Source organism: Pelodiscus sinensis, chromosome 9 (assembly GCF_049634645.1).
Source record: "Pelodiscus sinensis isolate JC-2024 chromosome 9, ASM4963464v1, whole genome shotgun sequence".
NCBI lineage: Eukaryota > Metazoa > Chordata > Testudines > Trionychidae > Pelodiscus > Pelodiscus sinensis.
Window position 1 is genome coordinate 8,223,591 of NC_134719.1, and position 22,870 is coordinate 8,246,460.

At 38.4% G+C, this 22,870-nt stretch overlaps 1 protein-coding gene across 4 annotated transcripts in view; it reads right to left on the minus strand.

Moving 5' to 3' along the window:
- FAF1 (Fas associated factor 1) overlaps positions 1 to 22,870 on the minus strand; it is a 303,972-nt gene that overhangs the window by 189,127 nt on the left and 91,975 nt on the right. For all 4 annotated transcript variants that reach the window (XM_075935955.1, XM_075935954.1, XM_006126427.4 and 1 more), the window contains 3 exons: positions 16,583 to 16,674; positions 15,579 to 15,667; positions 4,297 to 4,402 (listed from right to left, as the gene is read on the minus strand). In XM_075935955.1, coding sequence (XP_075792070.1) covers positions 4,297 to 4,402; positions 15,579 to 15,667; positions 16,583 to 16,674 — 287 coding nt within the window. The remainder of the gene's footprint in view (positions 1 to 4,296; positions 4,403 to 15,578; positions 15,668 to 16,582; positions 16,675 to 22,870) is intronic.

A 22,870-nucleotide genomic window follows, 5' to 3' on the forward strand; every position in this document is an offset into this window, starting at 1 on the left:
TATCATCTTTGCAGTTTATATCTAGATCTCATGTTTTATTAGGAATCATGGTGTCTTCGATAATGTTTTGCCTGGTACTATGGTCTGAGATTTTCAGCAGTAAAAACATACTAACACAGCTCTTGTTCAGAAGGCCTTAAGGTGTCTGCACCATTTTATTTTCTTCACCCTTTAATTGCCACAGCTTGTGCACGCCGGTAACCACCTTAGACATTAGACAAATAATTACACAAATGTTAAGAGTCTATCCTTTCTAAAGTAAATGCATCTGGTTAAAAAGTTCTGAACAGGTTTTCATTTTCCTGTGTAGTTGATCTTTTTTAAGAACCCTGAAGCATGTATGTATGCATTGTGATCAGTGAGAAAAAGAAACATTCGACAAAACCAGTAAATATGACATCTAAACTGAGACAGCTTTCATTTATGAACCCTATGCCAGCTGTTCCACCTTGAGATGAGAATAAAAATGTGCTTTTTACAACCAACTTTAAAATTTTCCCTTTAAAGATAGAAGAACCTCCCTTCCTCCCGTTGAGTAGCATGCCCACAAGGTGAGATACACAGAGAATTTCATATGGTAGGATTGACTTAACTTTGGAGAAATATTACCACAAATTAAACACCTCTGTTTATAAAAAAAAAAAAAGAAGAAACAATCACATTTCTATTGACAGACATTGAATGTAGCTACCGGTAGGTCTTAGTCCATTCTTAGAAATCCCTACACATACAACTAGACCGACCCATTTTTCTTTATCGCTCCTTCTCTCAAAATTCATGCTACTTTAACTTCCAATGGCTGATAATGCCTAAAAGTTATCAAGGCAGTATAAAAAAATAAACCAGAACAAAAAACATTTAGCTTGAAAACCTTCAATCTTAGAGAATCCTCATCTCCTCTTCTTAGGGATTTCACTATATAGTAATATGAAAATTTTTTATTTTTATGTAAGTTTGTGAATTTAGAGCTTCTAAATACAAAAACTGTTAATTGACACACAAGAATGTCATCAGATTATGAAAAAAGCACCCAAGATTTTTCTAGATACACTATCTGGTCAGAACTCATTATAATGGAACAATTTTACAGGAACAAACACAGGTTTGAAACCTGTGACACAGATTAATTTGCAATTTTGGCCAACATGGTATCATTAAGTTTCAAAGTTAATAAATCTCCTCCCTGCCGCTTAAATAAACAAACACGCATACGTGTGTGCTCATCCAGACAATCTCTCTCACACATCTAAAAACACAGAATTAAAACTGAAACTCAAAACTATTTTTAAACCGTGTCTACCGCCTGGTGATCCCACATCAAATATAGTTGATAGGCAGTCATAGTGCTAAACCTGAATAATTAAATCTTCTGATGTAAGTGGTTGAAGGTGTGTGGGGGGAAACCCAAACCTAAAATGGACTCAAACCATCCCTTCCAATCCAAACACCTAGATATTTGGGAAGGAATATAAGGAGAGAATAAGAATGCGGATCTGAACTTTATGACTCAAGCCCGTCTCTACAGGAAACTTATCTGTCCAATTTTTTCTAAGAGGACATTGAATATGTACAATAGCCAGATTTCATACAATACTGTAACCTTTTCTTCTATATTTAGGTAAAGCCTGGTAGTTAACCCAACAGATTTACTCTAACTCACTGCAAAAATATTCATGGCATGGTTTTAAAATGTTATATGGAAAATAACCTCAAAAAATATTTACTGCTATCAAGTCACTGCAGCATTAAAATATATTTAACAATCCAAACAACTGATCCTGGAGAGACAGTCGCATCCAATGGTGGCAAGCAATGGAACATTTCTAGAATTTTAAAGATTTCTTTTAATAATTGATGCAGTCATTTTGAATCTTTCTGCATAGTATATCAGGTGTGAGTAGATTGCATTAACACTGCTTAAACATTTCAACTTGTCAGTATGGCCAACTCGATTTCTGAAATATTTGCAGTATTTTCCCATCGAAACAGTAATAAAGGTAAAATAAATATATGCCACTGCTTTATAATCACTGAACATTAATGAATATTTTATGTCTTTTTAAAGCTCCCTGTTTAATTTAAAAGGGTGAAATTAAGTCTCCTTCCTGCAATATGCCAATTATCTGTAAATCAAACAATAACTTGGCCATTATACTCCTTTTTGCTAATATGAGAAGCTAATTTGAAAACACTGAATGGCATTTTTAGGTAATAATTGAATAGTCCTTCCTGCCCTCTTGTGGTAGACAATCGCAACTTGTGTAAAGCATTTCAGCTACCACAAAAATATATCAGAAAGTAAGTAAACTATTAATTTTTTGATGTGTGAATGAGTAAAAGTGAGAAAGACATCTTCCAACAACGTTGGGGATGGGGTGGGAGGGGGAGGAAATGATCCACGTAAAAAGAGAAAAAATTACCATACAAGGCAACTAAATTCAGTTGTGTGTTATAATTCTCATTAGAGGCTAAAAGTACAAAAATAAATAAATTAATAATGATTAGAGTTAGCACGCAAAGCAAGAGTCTGATTCTGTGATTCAATCAATGTGAGCAGGCTTTCCACATATGCCAATCCCTACCGATTGCAATGAGGTGGTCTGTGCAGTTTCAAAATGATCACCCATTCAGATCCAATTGCAGACTCTTCTGCAGGATAATTAGAGTAAGATAGTCTTGAGTCATATTTTTCAATTTGCCTTTAACACATTTGATTTTGCTCAGGAGCTATGTGAAGCAACCCCCAAGAGATTACCTAAATACAGTAGCATGGACAAGTACACTTGTTATCGTTTATGTGAGACTCATAAATTAGAACAGACTCTTTTTAAAATGGAATTGCTTTTGTGTAACAATACTGCAGGAAATTTAAATAATCCCATCATTATCAATAAACAAAACAATTTCGGTGAACATAAAAATATCCAAAATTTCTTAGTCACTAAATCAGGTTTTTGGCTCCTTCAAGATCAATAAAATCACTGAAGAAATTATAACATGTTAATATAACATGATAAAAATAATACAAGAAACTGTGGGATTAACTGCTTTTTAGGTTTGGCAATTTCATTAAAAATTAAAATGAAAAAAAAAAGGACAAATCCACAATCATAAGTTACCAGCAATCTTCAAATTAAACAGTTTTTATTTATAAAAAGTCCAAAAGTTCATCCCCCCCACCCAAGAAGTTGTGACGCAGCAATGTGTTTACGTATTTATATTTAAAAGTAGTTAATTATATTAAAAATCCATTTTCAAGGAACAAAAAAATGTGGACGAGAGGGATGCCATTTTTAAGTCTGGTTCCAAAGAAGGGAATTTAAAATGTCCCAATTAGAGAGGTCATGAAAAATTGTATTAATAATTATGGAAATGATTCAAGCCCCTATATATCACTGCAGTGTTGGTTACTTATTATGCTGTCTGACACATTCTAGAGCAGGGATTTGTAAGGAAATGTATTAAATCTTACAAAGCTGAGTGGGGGAAGAGCCCCTTAAGCCAAATAAAAACATTTATTTAAATTGGAAATCAAGTATTGCATCTTCAGATTCCCACCAGGAAATATTAATGAGTCCTACATGTTCTAGAATATAATTGTCAAATTTTTACAAATGGGTTGTGTGCTACATTTCCTGTGAAGCAATGTAGTTGGCAATAATTTTTTGCTGTCAAAGAGAATTAGCAAACGGACAAGGGTTTCCAGTTCTAAAACTGGAGGGGCAAGATGTACATCAGATACTACTTTATTTCTAGGGTATATAATTCTAGCACTGTTCTTTGCACTATCACCCCTTGCTGGCCATTATATGGAACAACAGGGACATCAGTTATAAAAGAAATCCACTTAGTTCCAATTCTAGGAAGGAACCAGGATAGCAGCCAGGTGTCAAGAGGCAGGTGGGTGAGTGGCTAGGGAAAAGCAAGCTAAGAGGAAAGCAAGAGTGAGAGCTTCACTGGATTAAAAGTAAAATATACCTAGACTATCACTATCATTCCTCCTCACTCTTCAGTAACTATATTTATAACAAACATTATTTCTATATTTTACTATTACAGTGTAAACTGTATAAAGAAAATCTGTTTCTTTGAAATATGTTCAAAATGAATTAATTTCTTAAAACCTGTTTAGGTCCAGTCAGTTTAGCTACCGTTATCTTTGATGAGCAAGTTAATTAAAATTAAAAAATAAATAATCAAAGAAGTTTCCAACCAGAACATATAAGCCCTCTTTAACACAGTTGACATTAACTATAATGAGCTACATTTACTCTTCATCTGTGAAACAGAACTCACCTCTTGAATTGTACTGCTTCCTGAGAAGTTGAGGTTGTACTCCCGCTGGACTTCTCGATGGGTGATGATCAGCATGAAGTTTTGATTTAATGACTCCTGTAGGGCACTGAAATGGTTGAAAGAAAAACAAGAGAATCAGAGATTAGCATGTTCTAGCTTGTTTTACAGTTAGCTGCAAAAACCCCAGGAGTACCCTAAAATCCACATAGGCAAGTCTAGGCACAATGTTATCATCTCTTTTTTCTCCTAAAGGAAAGAAAGCATACTGAGAATAACCAAAGGAAGCTAACCTGTTAACTCATTTTCTGCTAAGGTGTCTGCAGTTTCAAAGGCAATGTTTTATTCTTAAGAATTTTCAAAATTGAGAGTCATATGCTACTACCACAAACATTAGATATTTAGCACATATATTTTTGAATTAATATTGGGCTAGCGGGTATACATAACTATAACCCACCAAAACATCAACCTACACACATTTAACACTGATTTAGAAGTATACCAAGACAAATTTGCTCTTACTTCTGTAGGGCTGCCTCTTGTGTAAAATCTGAGCAAAAATTGGTCTACCAACTTTAATTTAATCCATATAAATGCACAAAGATCAGACAGGAAAAAAACAGTCTGTTTGAAATCTCTCCATGTGAAGCACCAAGCATAAAAACAAATATCTGGCATAATGTGTAATCAGTACTAACCGTGTGCTCTACCCAAACTATTCAAAAGTAACATAAATACCTCCAAATTCTTAAGCCAAAAAAAAAAAAAAAAAAAAAAAACCCACAACCCTTCATTTATATGTGGACTAAATAAAGCCATCACACAATTATTATTTACCATGTTATCACATAATGTGGTTTATTTAAAAAGCTTTTGTTATCGCCACAGTTTGTGGATTTGGAAAAAAAAAACCAACCTTTTTCTTCACATGGGGAACAATGTTAGAACTCACAAATCTCTTTCACAACAGAAGAAAGTTTAGCTACAGGGACAGGAGTCAAATCACAGAAATCTATTCATGCTAGTCCTTACACATGCAAATAGTTCCACTGACGACAATATTCCTAGGCCACCTAATTTGCCTCTGTTGTGAAATGGACTCAGTTGCCCAGGTTCATAGGAGCAACACCCTGGAGCCTCACTGAGAATGTCAGTGAGTTTCCTTGCAAGCCAAACGTAACATGAATATATGTAATTGATTCTGACAATCTCAAATGAGGCATGGAAGAAATTTAAAAGGAATATCTAGCCCATTCAGTCCCTTCCCTATTGACCTCTGGAATGACTTGGTCAGTCAAACTTTTGAGAACGTAGAAAATTAAAGCCTTCAATCTTAGCTTTCTCTCCAGGAGATAACAATGAGTTAGAACAAGGGTGGGCAATAAAACGGTGACAGTTCACCAAGGTAGTTGGTTCCTGTTGGCCACAGATCACTGTTCCCAGTCAATGGGAGTGGCAGGAACAGCGGACCAGGACACCGCTTCCCACTTCCTTTATTGGCAGGGAACGGCAATATGCGGTCAATGGTAGCCGCAGTCATTGGTACCTGTGGAGGCTCAGGTAAATATAGTGACTGCAGCCTGCTAGGGGCTAAACCTGGCAGACCAGAACTGGCCCACAGGCTGTTATTTGCCTATTCTTGGGTTAGAAGATCAGTATTTCCTGGTTAAAATACCCTTTACATATGAGTGTGGTGTTCTGCGACTTACTTTGGATAAAAGCTATGGCCAAGGTTATAAAAATGGGTGCAGAAAGCTAGACTCCTAACTCCATATTTAGGCACCTACATAAATGCCTTGATTTTAAAAAATGTTGAGCATATCTTCTATAGTTCTGAAAACCTGCTAGATCCTACAGTGGAATGCTAGTTTTAGTTTTGCTAGTATAGTGCATTAATTCTAGTTCAGTTCTACAAGATTTTATAAAATTAATTCAATATTTCCCATTTGAATGATCCTTTTAAGGTATAAAGATCCCACCTTCCCCCCCAAAAAACCTTAAGAGTTTTAGATGGATAGATGTGACACATGGTAATTAACATTTCCATTTTACATTTTCAGATTTATACAGGCTCATGTCAACAGAAGTCCAAATTTACTGTAATTACAGATTATTTACATTAACACAAAATAAGAAATCAGTATGTAAATGTAATGTTTGTTGTAGCTAATGCAGCAGGCGATGGCAGATTAGGTTCAAGCAGCAATCAGTTAGAAAATCTGGCTAACATGTAAATGAGCAAAAGCCCTTATGTTTACATTCTATTGCATTTTAAACGTCCGGATTTTAAAACTGTCTCATGAGCAGATGTGAAAATAAAACATTAATCTTACCATTATTATTGAAGCTTTTAAAGTAACTAAAGCAAGCCCCAGCTCCCATCCAGCTAAACCGACAATACTAATAATTGCAGTTGCAGATTACATCATTCTTAATTAACACTCTGCTACAGTTGTTAACATACACCAAGACACCATGTCACAATCACCACCACTCTGTAACAATCTTAAAATTGCAGTTGAAGAATTGGCCTATTACTCTGTAGGTACTCTTCATTTCCTATCCATATATGTGATTAATTGTTCAAATGAATGAGCATTTGTATTAAAGGAAATAAAATATTTACAACAGTTTCTCAAAAGCAACAAGATTTTTTTTAAAAAAAAAATCCATAGGACTAAGCAGTTTTAGTGGTTACAGATTTTTCAGCAATACAGTAACCGTTAATAAACATTACATTACAAATCATTAAGCAGTTGACAGAACACATAGCTAGAAAATCAGAACTCTGCTCACCAAGGAGCAACTTGCTGAATCCAGCCTGGGGGGAGGGAGGATTTACAAAGATGGCCTGGCTGTCCATGTGAGTATTGGGGGGGAGGAGAAGGATGTGATGTTTGGGGCCACAATCAAGTCTTGAAAAACCCCTTCCTTGTGTTTGCCATTGTCTCCATTCTGCACTTTGCCTAGCTGAGATACAGAATGCAACATAAGAGCATAGCTGCAGCCCTACTAGGTCAGCTCATTGGTCCATCTAGCCCAGTACCCTGTCTTCTCATGGTGGCCAATCGCAGTTACCCCACAGGCAATGAACAGAACAGATAATCATTAAGTACAGCATTCCAGGCAGCAGAGAAAAGAAGGGCCTGGGTAACGGAATACAAAAATAAACTTAAACAACGGATAGTCGGGTAGCACTTTATAGACTAACAAAACGTGTAGATGGTATAATGAGCTTTCATGGGCACAGCCCACTTCTTCAGAAGATTAGTGTTTTGAGGTTAGGATGTACAGACCCAAAATAAATAGGGGAGAAGAGAAAGGGGGGGGAGGGAAAAAAGGGAAGAGGGCAGGAAACAAGGAGCAGAGGGTATGAAAATATTGATGGGAAAAACAAGTAGGCAGAACTGGTAATCTATAAGCACCTGAAGATTGGATAGTTAAAAAGAAGCAGATAAAGATCAAAGGATAGCAATTAGATAGGAAGGGTATTACAAGAATCTACACAGACAAAGAGCTGTTGGCACCTTCATAGAATGTTAGATTGATAATGTCCCAGCCATCCGTTATCTCGATTGAGAAGGTGATCAGTAACCCAGAACAGCGGGGAATCTACTCTCTGGTGAATTAAAGGAACATCTTTCAGCTTCTTCCTTTTTTATTTTTCTACAGGTTTTGGATGACTCCGTGTGGTAGTCTGTACCAGTTGATGTAATTCAAACAGGATATTTAACTTTAATAGTTATATCTAAAGATTTAAATTTTTAAAGCTATCTTATTATAGCAAATAAGGTCAGATATGTTTTCAGAAAACAAAAACAAAAACTTTTTACAGTTTACTTATAAGTTAGTAACTATGTCTTTTAAAGATAATGAGGGTGTGCTTAATCCAAATATGGTTAATACACAATATACAGCTTGGCAACAAGAGGAAACGCAACACACGCAAATTGCTGAAGTGTAAAACTTAATTTCCTTTTATTTTAGGAGTAACATACTTCATTTGGATCTGAAGGAGCTGGAGGGTGTAACAAAAGCAATCCCATAATATGCACAACCTTTTTAGAAAGCTATTGTATGTCAGTTTCTTATTTGGAAGAGTTACAATAAATATTTTAATATGTTATGCAACCAAGACCAAACATATTTACATGGCTCTTAAAACTTGAGCATTGGTACCTTGAAACAAAAGTGTACACACTGATTTAACTATCAGAAATAAACACAATCTGAAAAGATCTGTAAAAAAAAATTTCTACACTAAACATTAAGTAAAATATTTTAATGCACACAAGTTAAGGACTGGTTAGGGTATATATTGAAAGACTTCATCTTATTAGGCCACTTCTATATTTACTATTTGATAATACTGTCCATAAGCAAGACGACACTATGGCTCAAGTTGATCTAATTATTTGTCATTACTGTCCATACTGGCACTATGTCAATGGGAAATGCTCTTCCATGGACACAGCTCCCCTTCTCACAGAGATGGAGTAATTATGCTAACGGGAGAGAGCTCTCCTCTCTGCTGTAGCCTGTCTAGTGAGGACTCAGTATGAAGTGCAACTTCACTGGAGCAGCTGCACTGATGTGGCATTGTAGTGCAGACTTGCCCTAAGAGTCTGGTACATTGTTGCAATCAAATCTGAGTTTTCTATATTTGCAAGTGCCCATACAAATAAATCTTTCTATCTTGTACTACTGGGCAGCACAGAATACTGCCTTTGTGCAGTCGTCTGGCATTGATGGCAATGATATGAGCTGTGGTACCAGACCTCTGTCCTCTTGTTTCCAACCCATTGTATTTGGAGGAAGAAATATGGGATTTGGCCATTATTAGTTGCTCAGATTAAAATACTGCAAGACCTTCATTTTTTCCTGGAAGCACACAATGAAGTTAATTCTGCTATCTATAAGAGACACATATCTGCCTTTCCAGCACTCTTTGGATGGACTTGTACCTATTGAGCATTTTTGCCTGGGATAGATGCCTTGTAGTATCTATAAAACACAACATCTATTCTGTTGAAGTCTGTTCCAGTCCTACATATTGTTTTTACAAACACATCTGCAAGGTCTCCAAATATTTTGCTTCCAGACAGTTCCAGCCTTGTACCAAAATTTGTACATCCATCACAAGACAGCTTCTCCCAACAGACATAACTGATGAAAGGCAGTGGACATCAGCTGTCAGCACAACAACCAGTATTGCTTTTGTGCCTGTTCTTAGACTGCCATCTGTCTGTGCTAATGCCAAAGGAACAGGCATTAACTCGTGTTTCAAAATCTGCAAATTCACCATCTATCAGCTTCACAGGATGTGATTCATCACTGAAGAATATTTGTGTCTGCATTTATGATTGAGGCCTTTCTTTTGACTTCTTTCCCCACCTCAGAGCATAGCAGGAGTTGGAGCATTATTTCTGGCAGTAGATCATGAATAAATGAATAAGTACACATCCAAGCTGCTCCTCTTATATCATAAGTAGTTCCTCCACAAATCTGTCCACGTTGCACTTGTCCTAGGATCTTTGCATAGAACTGAGTGTCTTGCTTCAATAGTCAGATCTTTTGTTGTAGTATCTTATAATGAAGTGAGTGGTTCCTCCCCAGAGAAAACGTTGAACCGTTGAAATAATGATATAAGTGCATCCTCCTTTGCACTGTTGTTGTTGTTTCCTTGACTTTCTTGACTCATTCCGAATAAGTCAATATGGAACAGGACTGCTGATGTATGGGTTCTTAGGTAGTAAGACAAGACCCACCTGCTGAGGGATGAGTACCGGTAAGTCTTGGTGATGTCTACAATGCTACCAGCTTTCCTTTGCTGGAACACCTTGAGCACTTAGGCTGGCAGTGCATGCATTTTTTTTTTAAATGTAGATCACACAAACTAGGCAAGATTAGTGTCGTCATATGTCATGAGACGTGGCAACATACATTTGAAGGAAAAGAGATGCAGCTCCCAATTTGCCCATCACTGGGCAGGGTTGAACACAAACAATAGACCCACCGTTTCCTAATACAAGTTGGACCTCTCTGCTCCGGTACCCTCGGGACCTGACCAGTCCCGAAGGAGAGAGTTTGCCAGACCAAGGGAGGTTGGCCCCTCTGATGAGGAACTCTGGGCTCTCCCGGGATCTGTCACCAAATCACCAGGCTTTCCTGTCCCTGGGCCACTGGGCTCCCAACTGCTCAGCCAGCCATGGGGCCACTGGGGCTCTGCAGCTCCATGGCCAGCTGCAGGGCTGCCGGGGCTCCACAGCCTCAAGGGTGCCCTGGGTCACCAGAATGCCACTGTCTTTAGTCGGGGCTCTCTGGTCAAGGGGCTCTCTGAGCCAGCAACATCCATTATCTTGTCGGCCCAGTGAGGTTCAACCTGTACTGACATCAAAACCTGAAGTTCACAACACTACTTTCACCTTTTCTGATCAGAAAGGTGGGAGTAAAATTCTGAAATCTTTCTGAACTACTAACTCTTACGAGCTCACCATTAAAGACTAAGTTTGATCAGTGTTAACAACGTCCTCTTTGAATCTTGATCATGCCCTGCTATAAAGTCTCATAGCTGTGGAAGAATCAGGCACCAGAGTGCTCTAAATGTCCATTTGTGGGTGCACATTGCCCTGGCATATGACTTATCCTTCATAGTTCGTTTGATTGTGTTTGATCCAAAAACTCCATTTTCCGTCCACGCATCTGTGGGCCATGAAGACCAAATGTTTGTAGGTGAAGCTCTGTGTACACCACATAGGAGAGGGGGGACCCTTAATGTCCAGAATGGGAACAAGGTGGGAGTTTGTAGAATTATAGTTAGACTCTTTCTATGAAGAAGGGTGTGTTGTCATATGACATAAGCTAGAATCACAAATTTTTTAAATACCCCATTACTCTAAAGATATTGTACATCATGATTATTTATCTCTAGTACAAATCAGGAGTGTATTTGAAGAGATAGACAAGAAGTATGATCCAGTGGTAAGGATGTTAGTCTAAGTCTTGGGAGATCTGAGTTGAAATTACTGCTCTATCACAAACTTCCTACTGGACCTTGCACAAGTCATGTAAACTCTGTGCCTCAGTTCCCCATTTGTAAGATGAGGCTAATAGCACTTCTCTGCCTCCCATGGGTATTGTGAGAATAAACAAAGAGTTTGAGATGCACAAATCCTATGGTAGCTGTCATCATGTAAGCTCCTAATATAGACAGATAGCTAGCCACATGGATTTCATGAATGCATGGCAAAATTCCTTAATGTCTGTTTTAATGATAGATGTTACCTGTACTTTTAAAAAGAGGGATGCTGTCAAACTAATCTGAATGGTCACTGACCTAACAGTAGGCAATAAATAGTGTAACTGGGTTTGGTACATTGCTTCAATTAGAGGTGTTTTGATCTCCATTGATGCTTTAATTGGTGGCAAGCTTCCCTTTTCATCTAGAATTTATGACTTCAGGGAGATGATCGGGATTTCAAATCATCAATGTTCAAGTAGCCACTAATTAATCATCATTTACTATCCCAAGACTTCCAAAATTTTATTTTTAAAACCCCCAGAACTAATTCCCACTGAGGAACAAGTTTAAACTGTAAAAGTAGTAACAACAATGAAATTGAATTTTATCAGGTAGTGCAATCTTATTTTTTTAAACTGTTTGAATTAAGTGATCCTATAATATTATGATCACTTTATTTTCATCCAAAATATAAAGGACTCGAACTCATAAACATTCCTTTAAATACTGTTTATTTTATGTAAATGGAAATAAATAAAATTTTGAAGTACAGCACCCCTCTCAACCTCTTGGCATCTTTAAAATAATAAACCATTATCAGTAATGCAACCAGAGTTGGTCAAAAGGATTTGAATTTTCTAAACTGATTGAAATACAGCATGTTTTTTAAACAGCTCATAGAATTTGTTAAAGATTCTGTAAAAATTCAGGACTGACAAAGTTTTCCATAATTTAACTATTTTTCAACCATCTGCATGTACACAACCATTCACTGCCTCTGCACATTCAACTGCAATTGCTACCAACAAACCAAATAACAGCATAAATCTACAATATATTTGAGTTTGTCTGTCAGTCCTTCTGTTCAACAATTCCTCCTAAACAGTAAGCTCCAGGACCACCAAATTCAGTACACACCTTCCTCTTATCATAACTTAAAGCAAAGTAAGGGTTGGGTTGTGCCAGGACAATGGAATGTGCCTGGAATGGGATTGCTTCTCAAAAACCATGCAGAAAAGAGAGAGAATCACTAGGCAGGTGAAAGGGGCTGGCTAGGGGCGCCCTCACCTCCAGAATCTGCCCCAGTCCCAAGCCTCCAACTCGCTGAGAGCCCTACAGGAAGGGTGGGACTGGAGCTTCTCCCCATTTCCTTTCCCCTCCCGGTCCCCCACCCTACCCCAGATTCATACAGGAAGATTACTGAGTGTTTCGCTTCATCAAGTAGTGAAGGGAAAGTGCACGGTTTGCTGCACTCCTCATTCTAGCTGGAGAACACAGGGGGCAGACAAACCTGGACCTACCCCAACCACAGGAGATTCACCCTGTGGCTGCTGGACCTGCAGCAGCAATGGAGAGGCACTTCCCAGCTGGCCTCAAGTTGCTGTGATGAGAGGGTTTGGGTAGTCCTCTCTCCCCAGGGAAGCCTGCAGGCTGAACCACTCGGCCTCATCCCCACCCAGAGCAATGATTTAAATGAAGCATGTACATTTTCATTTTATTTTCCAAAAAACAAACACTGAGTTAAGGACTCAAGCAACACCAGGTAAATCTTCTAGTCATAACATAAGCCCTTTCACTCCATCCCAGGTGGCCTGTCTAAACGCCTGCACTTCTAAAATAGAGGCGCTTTGTCAGGTCCCAAAGATTATCAAGTCTGACTCCGATGGTCCAACAGGGTGAAGAACATTCTAAAAGTTGACAAGCCATCACAGAGTGTATGCCACGAAAAAGTCCCTGTTCCCCACATTTTTAAAAAAAACTGCAAGGACATCCCTGTATGGGCACCTCTACTTATCACAGCCATGACACTATAATACTAGGAAAGATAGTCTTTCATGAAACTTAGTCTCAAGTTTCTAAGGCTCTAGATTCTCATTCAGCAAGATAGTTAAGCACATAATTAATTTTAACCACGAGTAGTCCCATATATTCAACATATAGGCCTTGACACAATGGCCAAAGCTATTTTTTAATCAATGTTCTGGATACGAGGCTTTGTGGTGCATGACCAACTTCCAACGATACATGGCTGAACCCTGAAACTGAACAGGGATATCCCTCTAACAATCTATAAATGGGGCAGGCTGTATTATACTTCTCATGTTAGTTTAAAATGATTAATTAGGATCCATCAACCATTGTCCAATCCTCTTCCAAAGCACCACAACCACTAATATGCAAGTGGGAAAACACTGCATAGATGCTGAGATCCAAAGGGAATTAGCACCCAACTCCCATTGAAATTTTTATGCAAATGGAATACGTAACTCCCTTATCTCTCTATGTATTAAAAAAAAAATTTCCCGAGGGACAGAGTAACATCATCACATCACTTTGCATCCGACCTGCCTCCACCTTCCTCTTTCCCCAGTGCTCGGCTGCTGTGCTCCCTCCCTACACTCCAGCCCACGCACGCACGCACGCACACGCACACGCACACGCACACGCGTGCACACACACACACACACACACACACCCCCACCCCCACCCCCCCACCCACCCCCACCCCCACACCCACCCCCTAGGTCAGGGGGAAAGCCAAGCCAGCCTTGCCTTGGCAGACAGGGGAGGAAAGAGCCAGGGCCGGTGGGAAGGAGGAAAGGGCTGGGGGTGGAGGAGGAGGGGTCAAGAGCTGGGGCCAGAGTGGACTCAGACCCTCCCGGACAGGGAGAGAGGAAGAGCCTCAGCCTCGGCTCAACACCCAGCAGCAGGAGGAAGAGAGCCAGGCCAGCCTCAGCCTGGGCCAACCCCTACCCCAGTGGCTGGAAGAGGGGGAGAGCCAGGGGTGGCCTGGCCTCGGGCGGGGGGGAGGGGAAGGAGAACAACGGCCGGGGGGGAGGAAGGGAAAAGAGGCTGCCTACCCCCAAAGAGGGGGGGGTTGGTGAGTGTAGCAAGCAGGGGGCACCACCCCCTGTTGACTTTTAATTCCAAGCCAGGGCATTATTCATTGCCTCTGAAATAGACTTTTGTGAGTAATTGCCTTTGATAATATTTGAATATATATTGCTAGTATTTAAGATATACAACTTTTTTCCAATTGATTTTCAAAAATTATCTTCAGTGATATGATTGTGTTGGCAATCCTCTCATGCAGGGAGTTCAAAGTTCTTCTATCCAGCTACAAGGTAAGGTTAGGTTAGGTTTCTTAAGACTACTAGAATAAATTGCAAACACATTGCAACATATGGCTCAGCTGACAGTTCAACTGTATCTACCTGCTGCTTGATTTTTAGACTACAATTATAGCTGTTAGATTCAATTAAGGTGCACCCCCTAGTGGCAATGTAATAATGTTAACCAGGTTTTTACTAGTCACATGTATAGTTCTACATTTTGGGGAAAGAAATATCTATTTGGAAATCATTTTGCCGTCAAAACATAAGAACTATTACTTATGCTAAACAATCTGTTCCAATTTGGATTTAGTTATGACACTCAGTATAGAGAAGTACAGGTCTCTGTAAGCTCAAAAGAGTTTACCCATTTTGTCTCTCCAAAATTAATTTATGGCAGTGAGAATTATATTTCACTTTTCAGAAAATAATTATGTATTCACTTTCAAAATGTTCCAACATCCACTGATGTTTCATTAAGTTATTTTTACACAATGACCTGATAATGATTTGTAGATATTTATGTTAAAAATAACTGGTATGACTTGATAATCTTTAAAAGCTAACATTCACTATTATGGGCACAAAAATTTTATTCACTCATACATCACCCACACTTAGCTATACCTCAAATTTCTGTATGCACACTTTATACAATCTGACCTTAAGGTAGATAAATGTTAGAGCATTTATGCTTGTAAAATTTATTTTCAATAAATGGGTTTTGAAGTTGTAAATGCTAAGACTTTTACGTTAAAAAGGGTTTGCACATACTGAGAGCAGATGCATAAGTGCACACCCAGTTTTGCAGACACTCAAGTAGAGGACTGGCAGATGTTCTTTTGAAAGTTTACCACAATTTTTCCATAGAAATAACATAAAGCAACATCTGAATTCATACTTATATAATGCATGACAACAAACCTTACCCAGAATTACTTGAAGAAGGAGGTGGAAGATCAGGTGTTAGAACATAAAGACTGTTATTTTTTGGTAAGTGTAGAGTTTTTAAAACCGTCTGAGGAAAAAAAGAAAACATTTATTCAGAATTGTAGATTTTTTTTTATCATTTGCTTTTTTATATAAAATCTGACGTTTAGCATAGTTAAAATATATATATTGAAAATAAGTCCTTGATCTGCCATAGTTTGTAGGAAAATCTTTTCCAAAACATACCAACAGCCAGACAAAACAGCAGCTCCTTTAGGCTATGAGAAACAATAAATGGACAGAGGTACAAACTTATATAGATTACTAATCTGGTCTATAGAAGTCAGTTCTTTTCACACCATGTATGAAAATCAAGGGGAGAGGAAGGTCTAGATATGGTAGATCATTGGTTTGTACACCTAGAAGAATTAAAATACTGGTGTTGCAGTCTTGTCAGTGGAAGATGGAGGATTATCATCAACATCATGTTGTGACCCAATGTATGCAATCGCCACCCACTACATATATTCTGCTCAGCATGGCAGAATGGCACATTGTACTAGGCTGGGCACATTGTTTAGCATTACCTTAACATTTGTTTGGAAGGTGGTGGAAATACACGCACAGAATTACAATGTTTGTTTTAAAACATCAGAGTTCAGTTTTTCCCCATTAAGATGTAGATACATTTACAAACTACAGTATAACCAAGAATTTTGCCTAAAGATGGAATTCCTTACTTTATTACTAATTTAATAACATGCATTTTACAGGTGCCAAAGTCAAACTGTACATGCAAATACTATCAACCAGACAAAGAAGGCTTAAGCAAATCATGCATAATTCTACTTGCAACATTTTAAGCAAACTGATTCTTTAATAATGTGACTAGGAGCAAAATAATGTAGAAATCAACAGTTGTGTTTATTTTCCTCACTTACAAGCACTTATTGGTTTCAAACATTTTAATCACTTCACTGATAAAAAACTGTAGGAAACTTACACTATCATCTACGTCTCCACTCTTCCAGCCTTTTAATAACATTTTTGATACAGGAATCTGAAGTTCATTTTCTAAAATGTGTTTGATCTCTCCTGCAGAGAAGGCAAAGAAAAAACACCAATACAATCAGGTTTGCATTCTTCTATATTTAGGAAAACAGAGTATCAGACACGGTCTCACTGAAACTGAACAATGTAATGGCTCAAAGGTTCAACGTTCAACTATATCTATTTGCAAAAAGCATTCAATTTGTGTACATCTTTCTCTGCTAAATGCAATACCTTCACAAAAAGGGTTATTGGTTTTTTTTTTATTTATTTCAGCAGTGCAGGATTCTAGACAAAAACTCAACTAAATAAAAATGGGAAACTAATTTTCATTTAATGTTGCTAAATTGCAAAAGGTCTATTTCAAGTAGTGGGGCAGTATAATACATACACCCCTCTCACAGTAGTGTCTTTTGATTTTAATATAAAATGGTTGAGATTTTCAAAGACGTATAAAAGATACAGAGGGATTATCCTGTAGCCACTGACTTCAGTAATGCAGGATCAGCACTTCAGACACACATATTTCATTAACAGGGCTCAGTTGGGAATTTTGTGACCAAACTTTTCGGAGGGGGTCAAAAATCCTGATTCATCAAAACTAAAACTATTCCTAAGAAAGGGCAAGTTACTCACTTTAAGGGGAAAAAACACCACTTTGGAAAAAAGTTTTGAAAAATTTCTAAATATCTCAATTAGTCATTTTAAGTGAAAATTTCCACGGTTTTGTTTCAAAATAAATACTCACTTTCAAATTTAGGCTACTTTTATAATAAAACATTTTTAAACAATCAAAACGAAATATTACATTTTGATTTACCCAAACTGATTTTTTCCCCTTCCAGGTCTGTGAAAGTTTGAAAATTTAGGCAGGGTCACATTCAGGATTTGAATTTTTTCCACAATCTCAATTTTTTTCCCTAGGTCAGGAAAAAACATTTACGGCCCAGATCTACTCTATGGCTAAACTGAACCTTAAGAGCTACTTTTGAAAATATCGGTCAATATAGAATTAATAATGTATTCAATTAAATTCCTAGTCACCAGTTCATTCAGGTATAACAACAGTTTCATCAATGTACAGACTTCAACATGAATGTGAAGGATCATTTATGTAATGAGGATTTGGCAGGTAAACCTAGTGGCTAGCTCTTAGGCTCAGACATGTATTTTTTAGAGCATACAGTACTGGCCTCTGAAAGCTACTTATTTCTAGCTAACAATTTTTGTTTTAATAATAAGTCTGAAACTTTAAGCCATATATGACAGATTGCACCTATTTGTATATTAATAAATAACACTAGTAGTTGACAATGAAAATTAATTGCTGAGGAACTACAGCACAGCAGCTTGTTCTTAATCTTAATTTTAAAGAATGGTTAGTGTGGTTCTTCAAATACAGCCATTTTTAAATTAGTCCCCTTAAGATTAGTTTTCCAATAGAAATTAAAAACAAAACAAAGATTGTTTCCACATTCTCCTTTTGCCCTTCCTGTATTTTCCTCAACTTGAATATTGTAAGCAAACGCATTCTGTTGACACCACTGTGGGATCCACTTGCAGTTTTAAATAAAGAAGATGGGATATGGCAAATAGATGAGGCAAGCATCAAGGGAAAGTACTTTCTGATGTAAATCTTCAAAAGTAAGATAGTTAGTTATTGCTATCGATAACTGTCTCACAGACAGATGAAAGGAAATTCAGGGCTACCTGGAAGTACAGAAGGGCAAGTATCTGGGGAGCATCCCATTAACAACAGCACCAGCAGCCAGCATTCACTTTAAAAATGCATGTAGTCAAAAATGCAGAAAACCCATTCTAGGACACATAAGTATCTGAAGCTTTGTATGCTGAAATAAGCAGCATCCAGCGTTCCTGTGTTCCAAAACCACAAATTAATGCATCTCAGCAGGAAACCAGATTGCCACTGCAGTTTGTAGGTAAGAATTCCACTGAACCAAAAGAGGAGTGAAGGAGCAAGAGAATATGAAGAGGGAGGAAGAATTATTCATTGTTAAATATGATTTAATACAGCTTAACTTCCCTCCCCCCCAAAAAATTGTCCATTGACTTGAAAAAGGTGCCTTAAGTGAGTAATGCCTTCAAAAGTTGGCTTCAACCATTATATCCTAACTATCACTTTATGGCTATGTCTACATTGGCATGATCTTGTGCAAATACTCTTTAATGCAAGAGTTCTTACGTTAAAGTATTTGCGCAAGAGCATGTGCTTTTGCATAAGAGATGTGCTTTTGCGCAAGAGCATCCGTACCAGTGTAGGCGCTCTCTTGCACAAGAAAGCTCTGATGGCCATTTTAACCATCGGGCTTTCTTGCACAAGAAATTCATGTTGCCTGTCTACACTGGCCTCTTGTACAAGAACAGTTGCGCAAGAGGGCTTATTCCTGAGCAGGAGCATCATAGTTCTTACACAAGAAGCACTGGTTTCACACATTAGAATGTCAGTGTTCTTGTGCAAGAACTCCCTGCCAGTGTAGACAGGCAGCATGTTTTTGTGCAAAAGCAGCCGCTTTGGCATAAGATCACGCCAATGTAGACACAGACTATGACTTTATCAATCTTTACATCAAGAATTAACTCTTTACTCTAATATATTAGCCATAAATATACCTAATGTACGGCTACATCAGTATAAACATGTAAATATAGTATTACTACATAGATTGAGGAACTTGATTTAAAATAATTGTTCCTGCTCAATTTTGTACTAGATGCATTTTTGGGGTAAAATATAGTCAAAAATTAAGCAAATTTTACATCATTTCAAATGTAAAATCTGTCATTTTACAGAATAGTATTTTCTGAACATAATGCTTAGTTATTTGTATAAGATTTCATCCATATTTCCTCAAACATTTCATATGGCATGCACAATCCCAGTGTGTTACCATTTAGCATACAGGTTTACAAGTAAACCAAATTAAATCTTTGCAGACTCTAATAACACGCATATAAAACTTTGAATTAACTATTGCTCTTTGCTTCATGCTGCAAGGAGTTAATGCACTAATTGGTTACAGCGATGCAAAATAATTTACAGTAAAAATAGGTTATAGTATCTGTGTGTGGGAGTGGGGGGAGAACTATGTCAGTATAATAAATACAATTTTGATCAGATTTCATTTCTCTGGATCCTGCAACCATTGTTTTCAAGTTACCATTTATTCCCTTGGTTTTCCACTGTATTTCAGTAAGAGATCCAGAAGAACAAGGAGCTTTCGATTGAGAATGAGAAAGACACTCCCCATGTTCCCCTCCCACACCAGAGCGCAGGGAGGCCCAGCCTAATCGATTTTGTGTGCTCCAGCCCCGCAGTGGGACAATGGGAGGGCTGGAGTGCCAGTGCAGGCTCCCTAATGATGGGGGGAAGGGGAGGAGGTTCCCCACCACTAAACTAAATGATACAGAGTAGCTGATTCCAGAACGGTATTTTTGGAAGCCTTGTTTAAATAAAAGCCACTTTCAGATACTTTACACCTTGTGCTTCATGGAGAACACAGCACTTTGGTAATGAGCTATTGATATGATGGTGATAGCTGAGAAAAATAGCAAGCTCTAGTTTACCACTATTCATGTCTTTTAACAAGAATGCAGCTAATTGTTACACAAAAATATGATGTAAATGGAATCTTTCCATTTCCGTGAGATTGACAATGGATTATGTATACACAAAGCCACAAAAAAGAAATAATTTGACATTAAATCAAGAAACCTCTGCATAAAGAATTTCCTGTAACTTATCTGGTTAGAAACTCAAGAGGCCTTGGCTCAATTCTGTGTTCCGCCAGCATTTTCCTGTGCGACCTTGGGCACATTACCAAGTCTCGGGCTCAAACTCCCCATGTGCAAAATGGAAATAATACTCTTCTCTGTCTGACAGAGGTCCCGTGAAGAGAATTATAGCAAAAGATTGAATCATTAAGATACTACAGCAATGGAGGCCCCGGGATCCAGAATTTACTCTGCTACGTGTACAGGCCTAAGCTCTGATTGATTTTAATCATAGCTAAGAGCTAACAATTCCTTTAACCACTGAAATGAGGTTTCAGCACATTCAAAATTACAAATGCAAGAAACAACACTGCCTGCCTAGTCAGCTGGCTCTCAGCCTAGACTCGGCCATCGTCTCTCTGTCTCTTCTCCCTGGTCCCCACTGGATCTCCCACTCCTGGCCCTTTTCACTGCTCCCTGCAGCAGCTTGGCTCAGTCCCAGGATCCTGAGTCTAATTATCTCAACCCAGCAATAGGGCATTCTCTGGGCTGTAGTGCAAGGGCACCATTTATGGGGGGATTGGAGCAGTAGTTGCAGCCACCACCACCCTCCACATTGGAATCCCTGGATTTCATATAGCAAGTCTGCTTAAAGCCCATGCCCTAGCTCCAGAGACAGTTCTTAAATACAACAGAGTTTGAGCTGCTTGCAGTTTTGCCTTTGGGGCAGGGAGTTTGTTATAAAAAGAGAGAAGCAGGTGATTAAGAATAACAAAAGGCTGAGCATTCCAGTAATTGAAGGATCGTTAGAGCATCATGAAAACATTGCCGGGTACTCCACATTAAAGATGGGGGGGGGGGGGGGAAGAGTAGCAATGAGTGTTGTGCTGATCGGATTTGCATTTGGATAACTGCTGTTAAACTTACAACTGTTCTTGAAAAAGAAGTGAACAGGGACTAATTCAAAGTTGACTGCAAAGAGTTACAAAGGGATTTCACAAAACTGTATGATTGGGCAACACAAAGGCAGTTGGAATTCAGTATTGATAAGTACGAAGTAATGTACATGGAAAAATATAATCCTCGCTATAGATACAAAAATGATGGGATCTAAAATAACTGTTACCACTCAAGAAAGATCTTTGAATCCTTGTGGATAGAAAATATCTGTTCAATATGCAGTAGCAGTCTAAAAACTGAAACAAGTAACACAATATTGGGAAAGGAATAGATAAGATGACAAAATACCATATTGCCTTTACATAAAGCCATTGTATGCCCACATCCTGTATACTGTATTATGCAGGTTTGGACACGCCATCTAAAAAAAGATGTATTGTATTTGGAAAAGGTACAGAAAGGGCCACAGACATTATTGGGGTAAAGAACAGCTTCCATATGAGGAGAGGTTAACAAGACTGAAAATTTTCAGCTTGGAAAAGAAATGACTAAGTGGGGGGGGATATTTAGATGTCTAGAAAATCATGAATTGTATGGAAAAATGGAATAAGAAATGTTCTTTATTCCTTCACTACCATAACTCAACAAGCTGACCCAATTAAATTTATAGGCAGCAGATTTAAAACAAAGAAAATAAATTATTTTTTCCCCACAGTCAACTTGTGGAACTCTTTCCCACTGTCAGAAGACAGGGCAGTGGGCTAGAAGGACCTTTGGTCTGACCCAGTATGGCTGTTCTGATATTCTTATATACAGCTGAAATGTGTTTGCCCCCTGCTATAACCCACTAAACCCCACTCCCCTTCCAGAGCTGAGATAGAGGCCAGGAGTCCTGACAGAGTCCATATCCCTCCACAGAGTTAGTAACAAAGTAAGAAAATGCATTAAATCCCTTAAGTGCGTTGCCACAAGATGTCAGAATATATTAGTGTTAAAGCTGAGTGGATCTAATATTTATTTAATTTTCTTTTATATAGGAAGTAGATACAGTGATCCTGTCAGCTAACTACTAAGTTGTCTGCCAAAAAAACTAGTGTTTTCCAGTGCCTTTGTAGCCCCTGGAGAGAGATGATGTTAGGAGGGTAAGAGGGAATAGGTTAGTTTCCTTCCCTTCCCCCTCCCCCCCCCCCCATTTGGTTCTTGGCTTGTACTGAGAATGCTCAGTAACAATGCTGAAGCCTCCGTCCTCAGTCTGCCCCCCCCATCCTCTCATTCTCTTCCCCGTCTACCTTCCTATCGCTGCATGCACAGGTTGCCCCTCCTCCTATCCCCTAGCAAAATCTGAAATGGCACCCCTGCTACAGTATCTGTCTGCCCGAAACAAAGAGTAGGGAAAAGAAAAGGCTAGTCATTGCCTTACTAGCTGTTTCTAAAAGCCTCTCTTCTTGGGCAAACTCCACCTGCCCCACTTTATGGCCAGCTTTACCTTTTAAGCTGCTGTTCTGCAAGTGTACCAAACTTGTGTGTGTTCTGCAAGTATACCAAACTTGGACTGCCTGAATGCTGGGATGCTTGGTGGCTTGCTCTCAGTGGGATGGGGCATATTCCA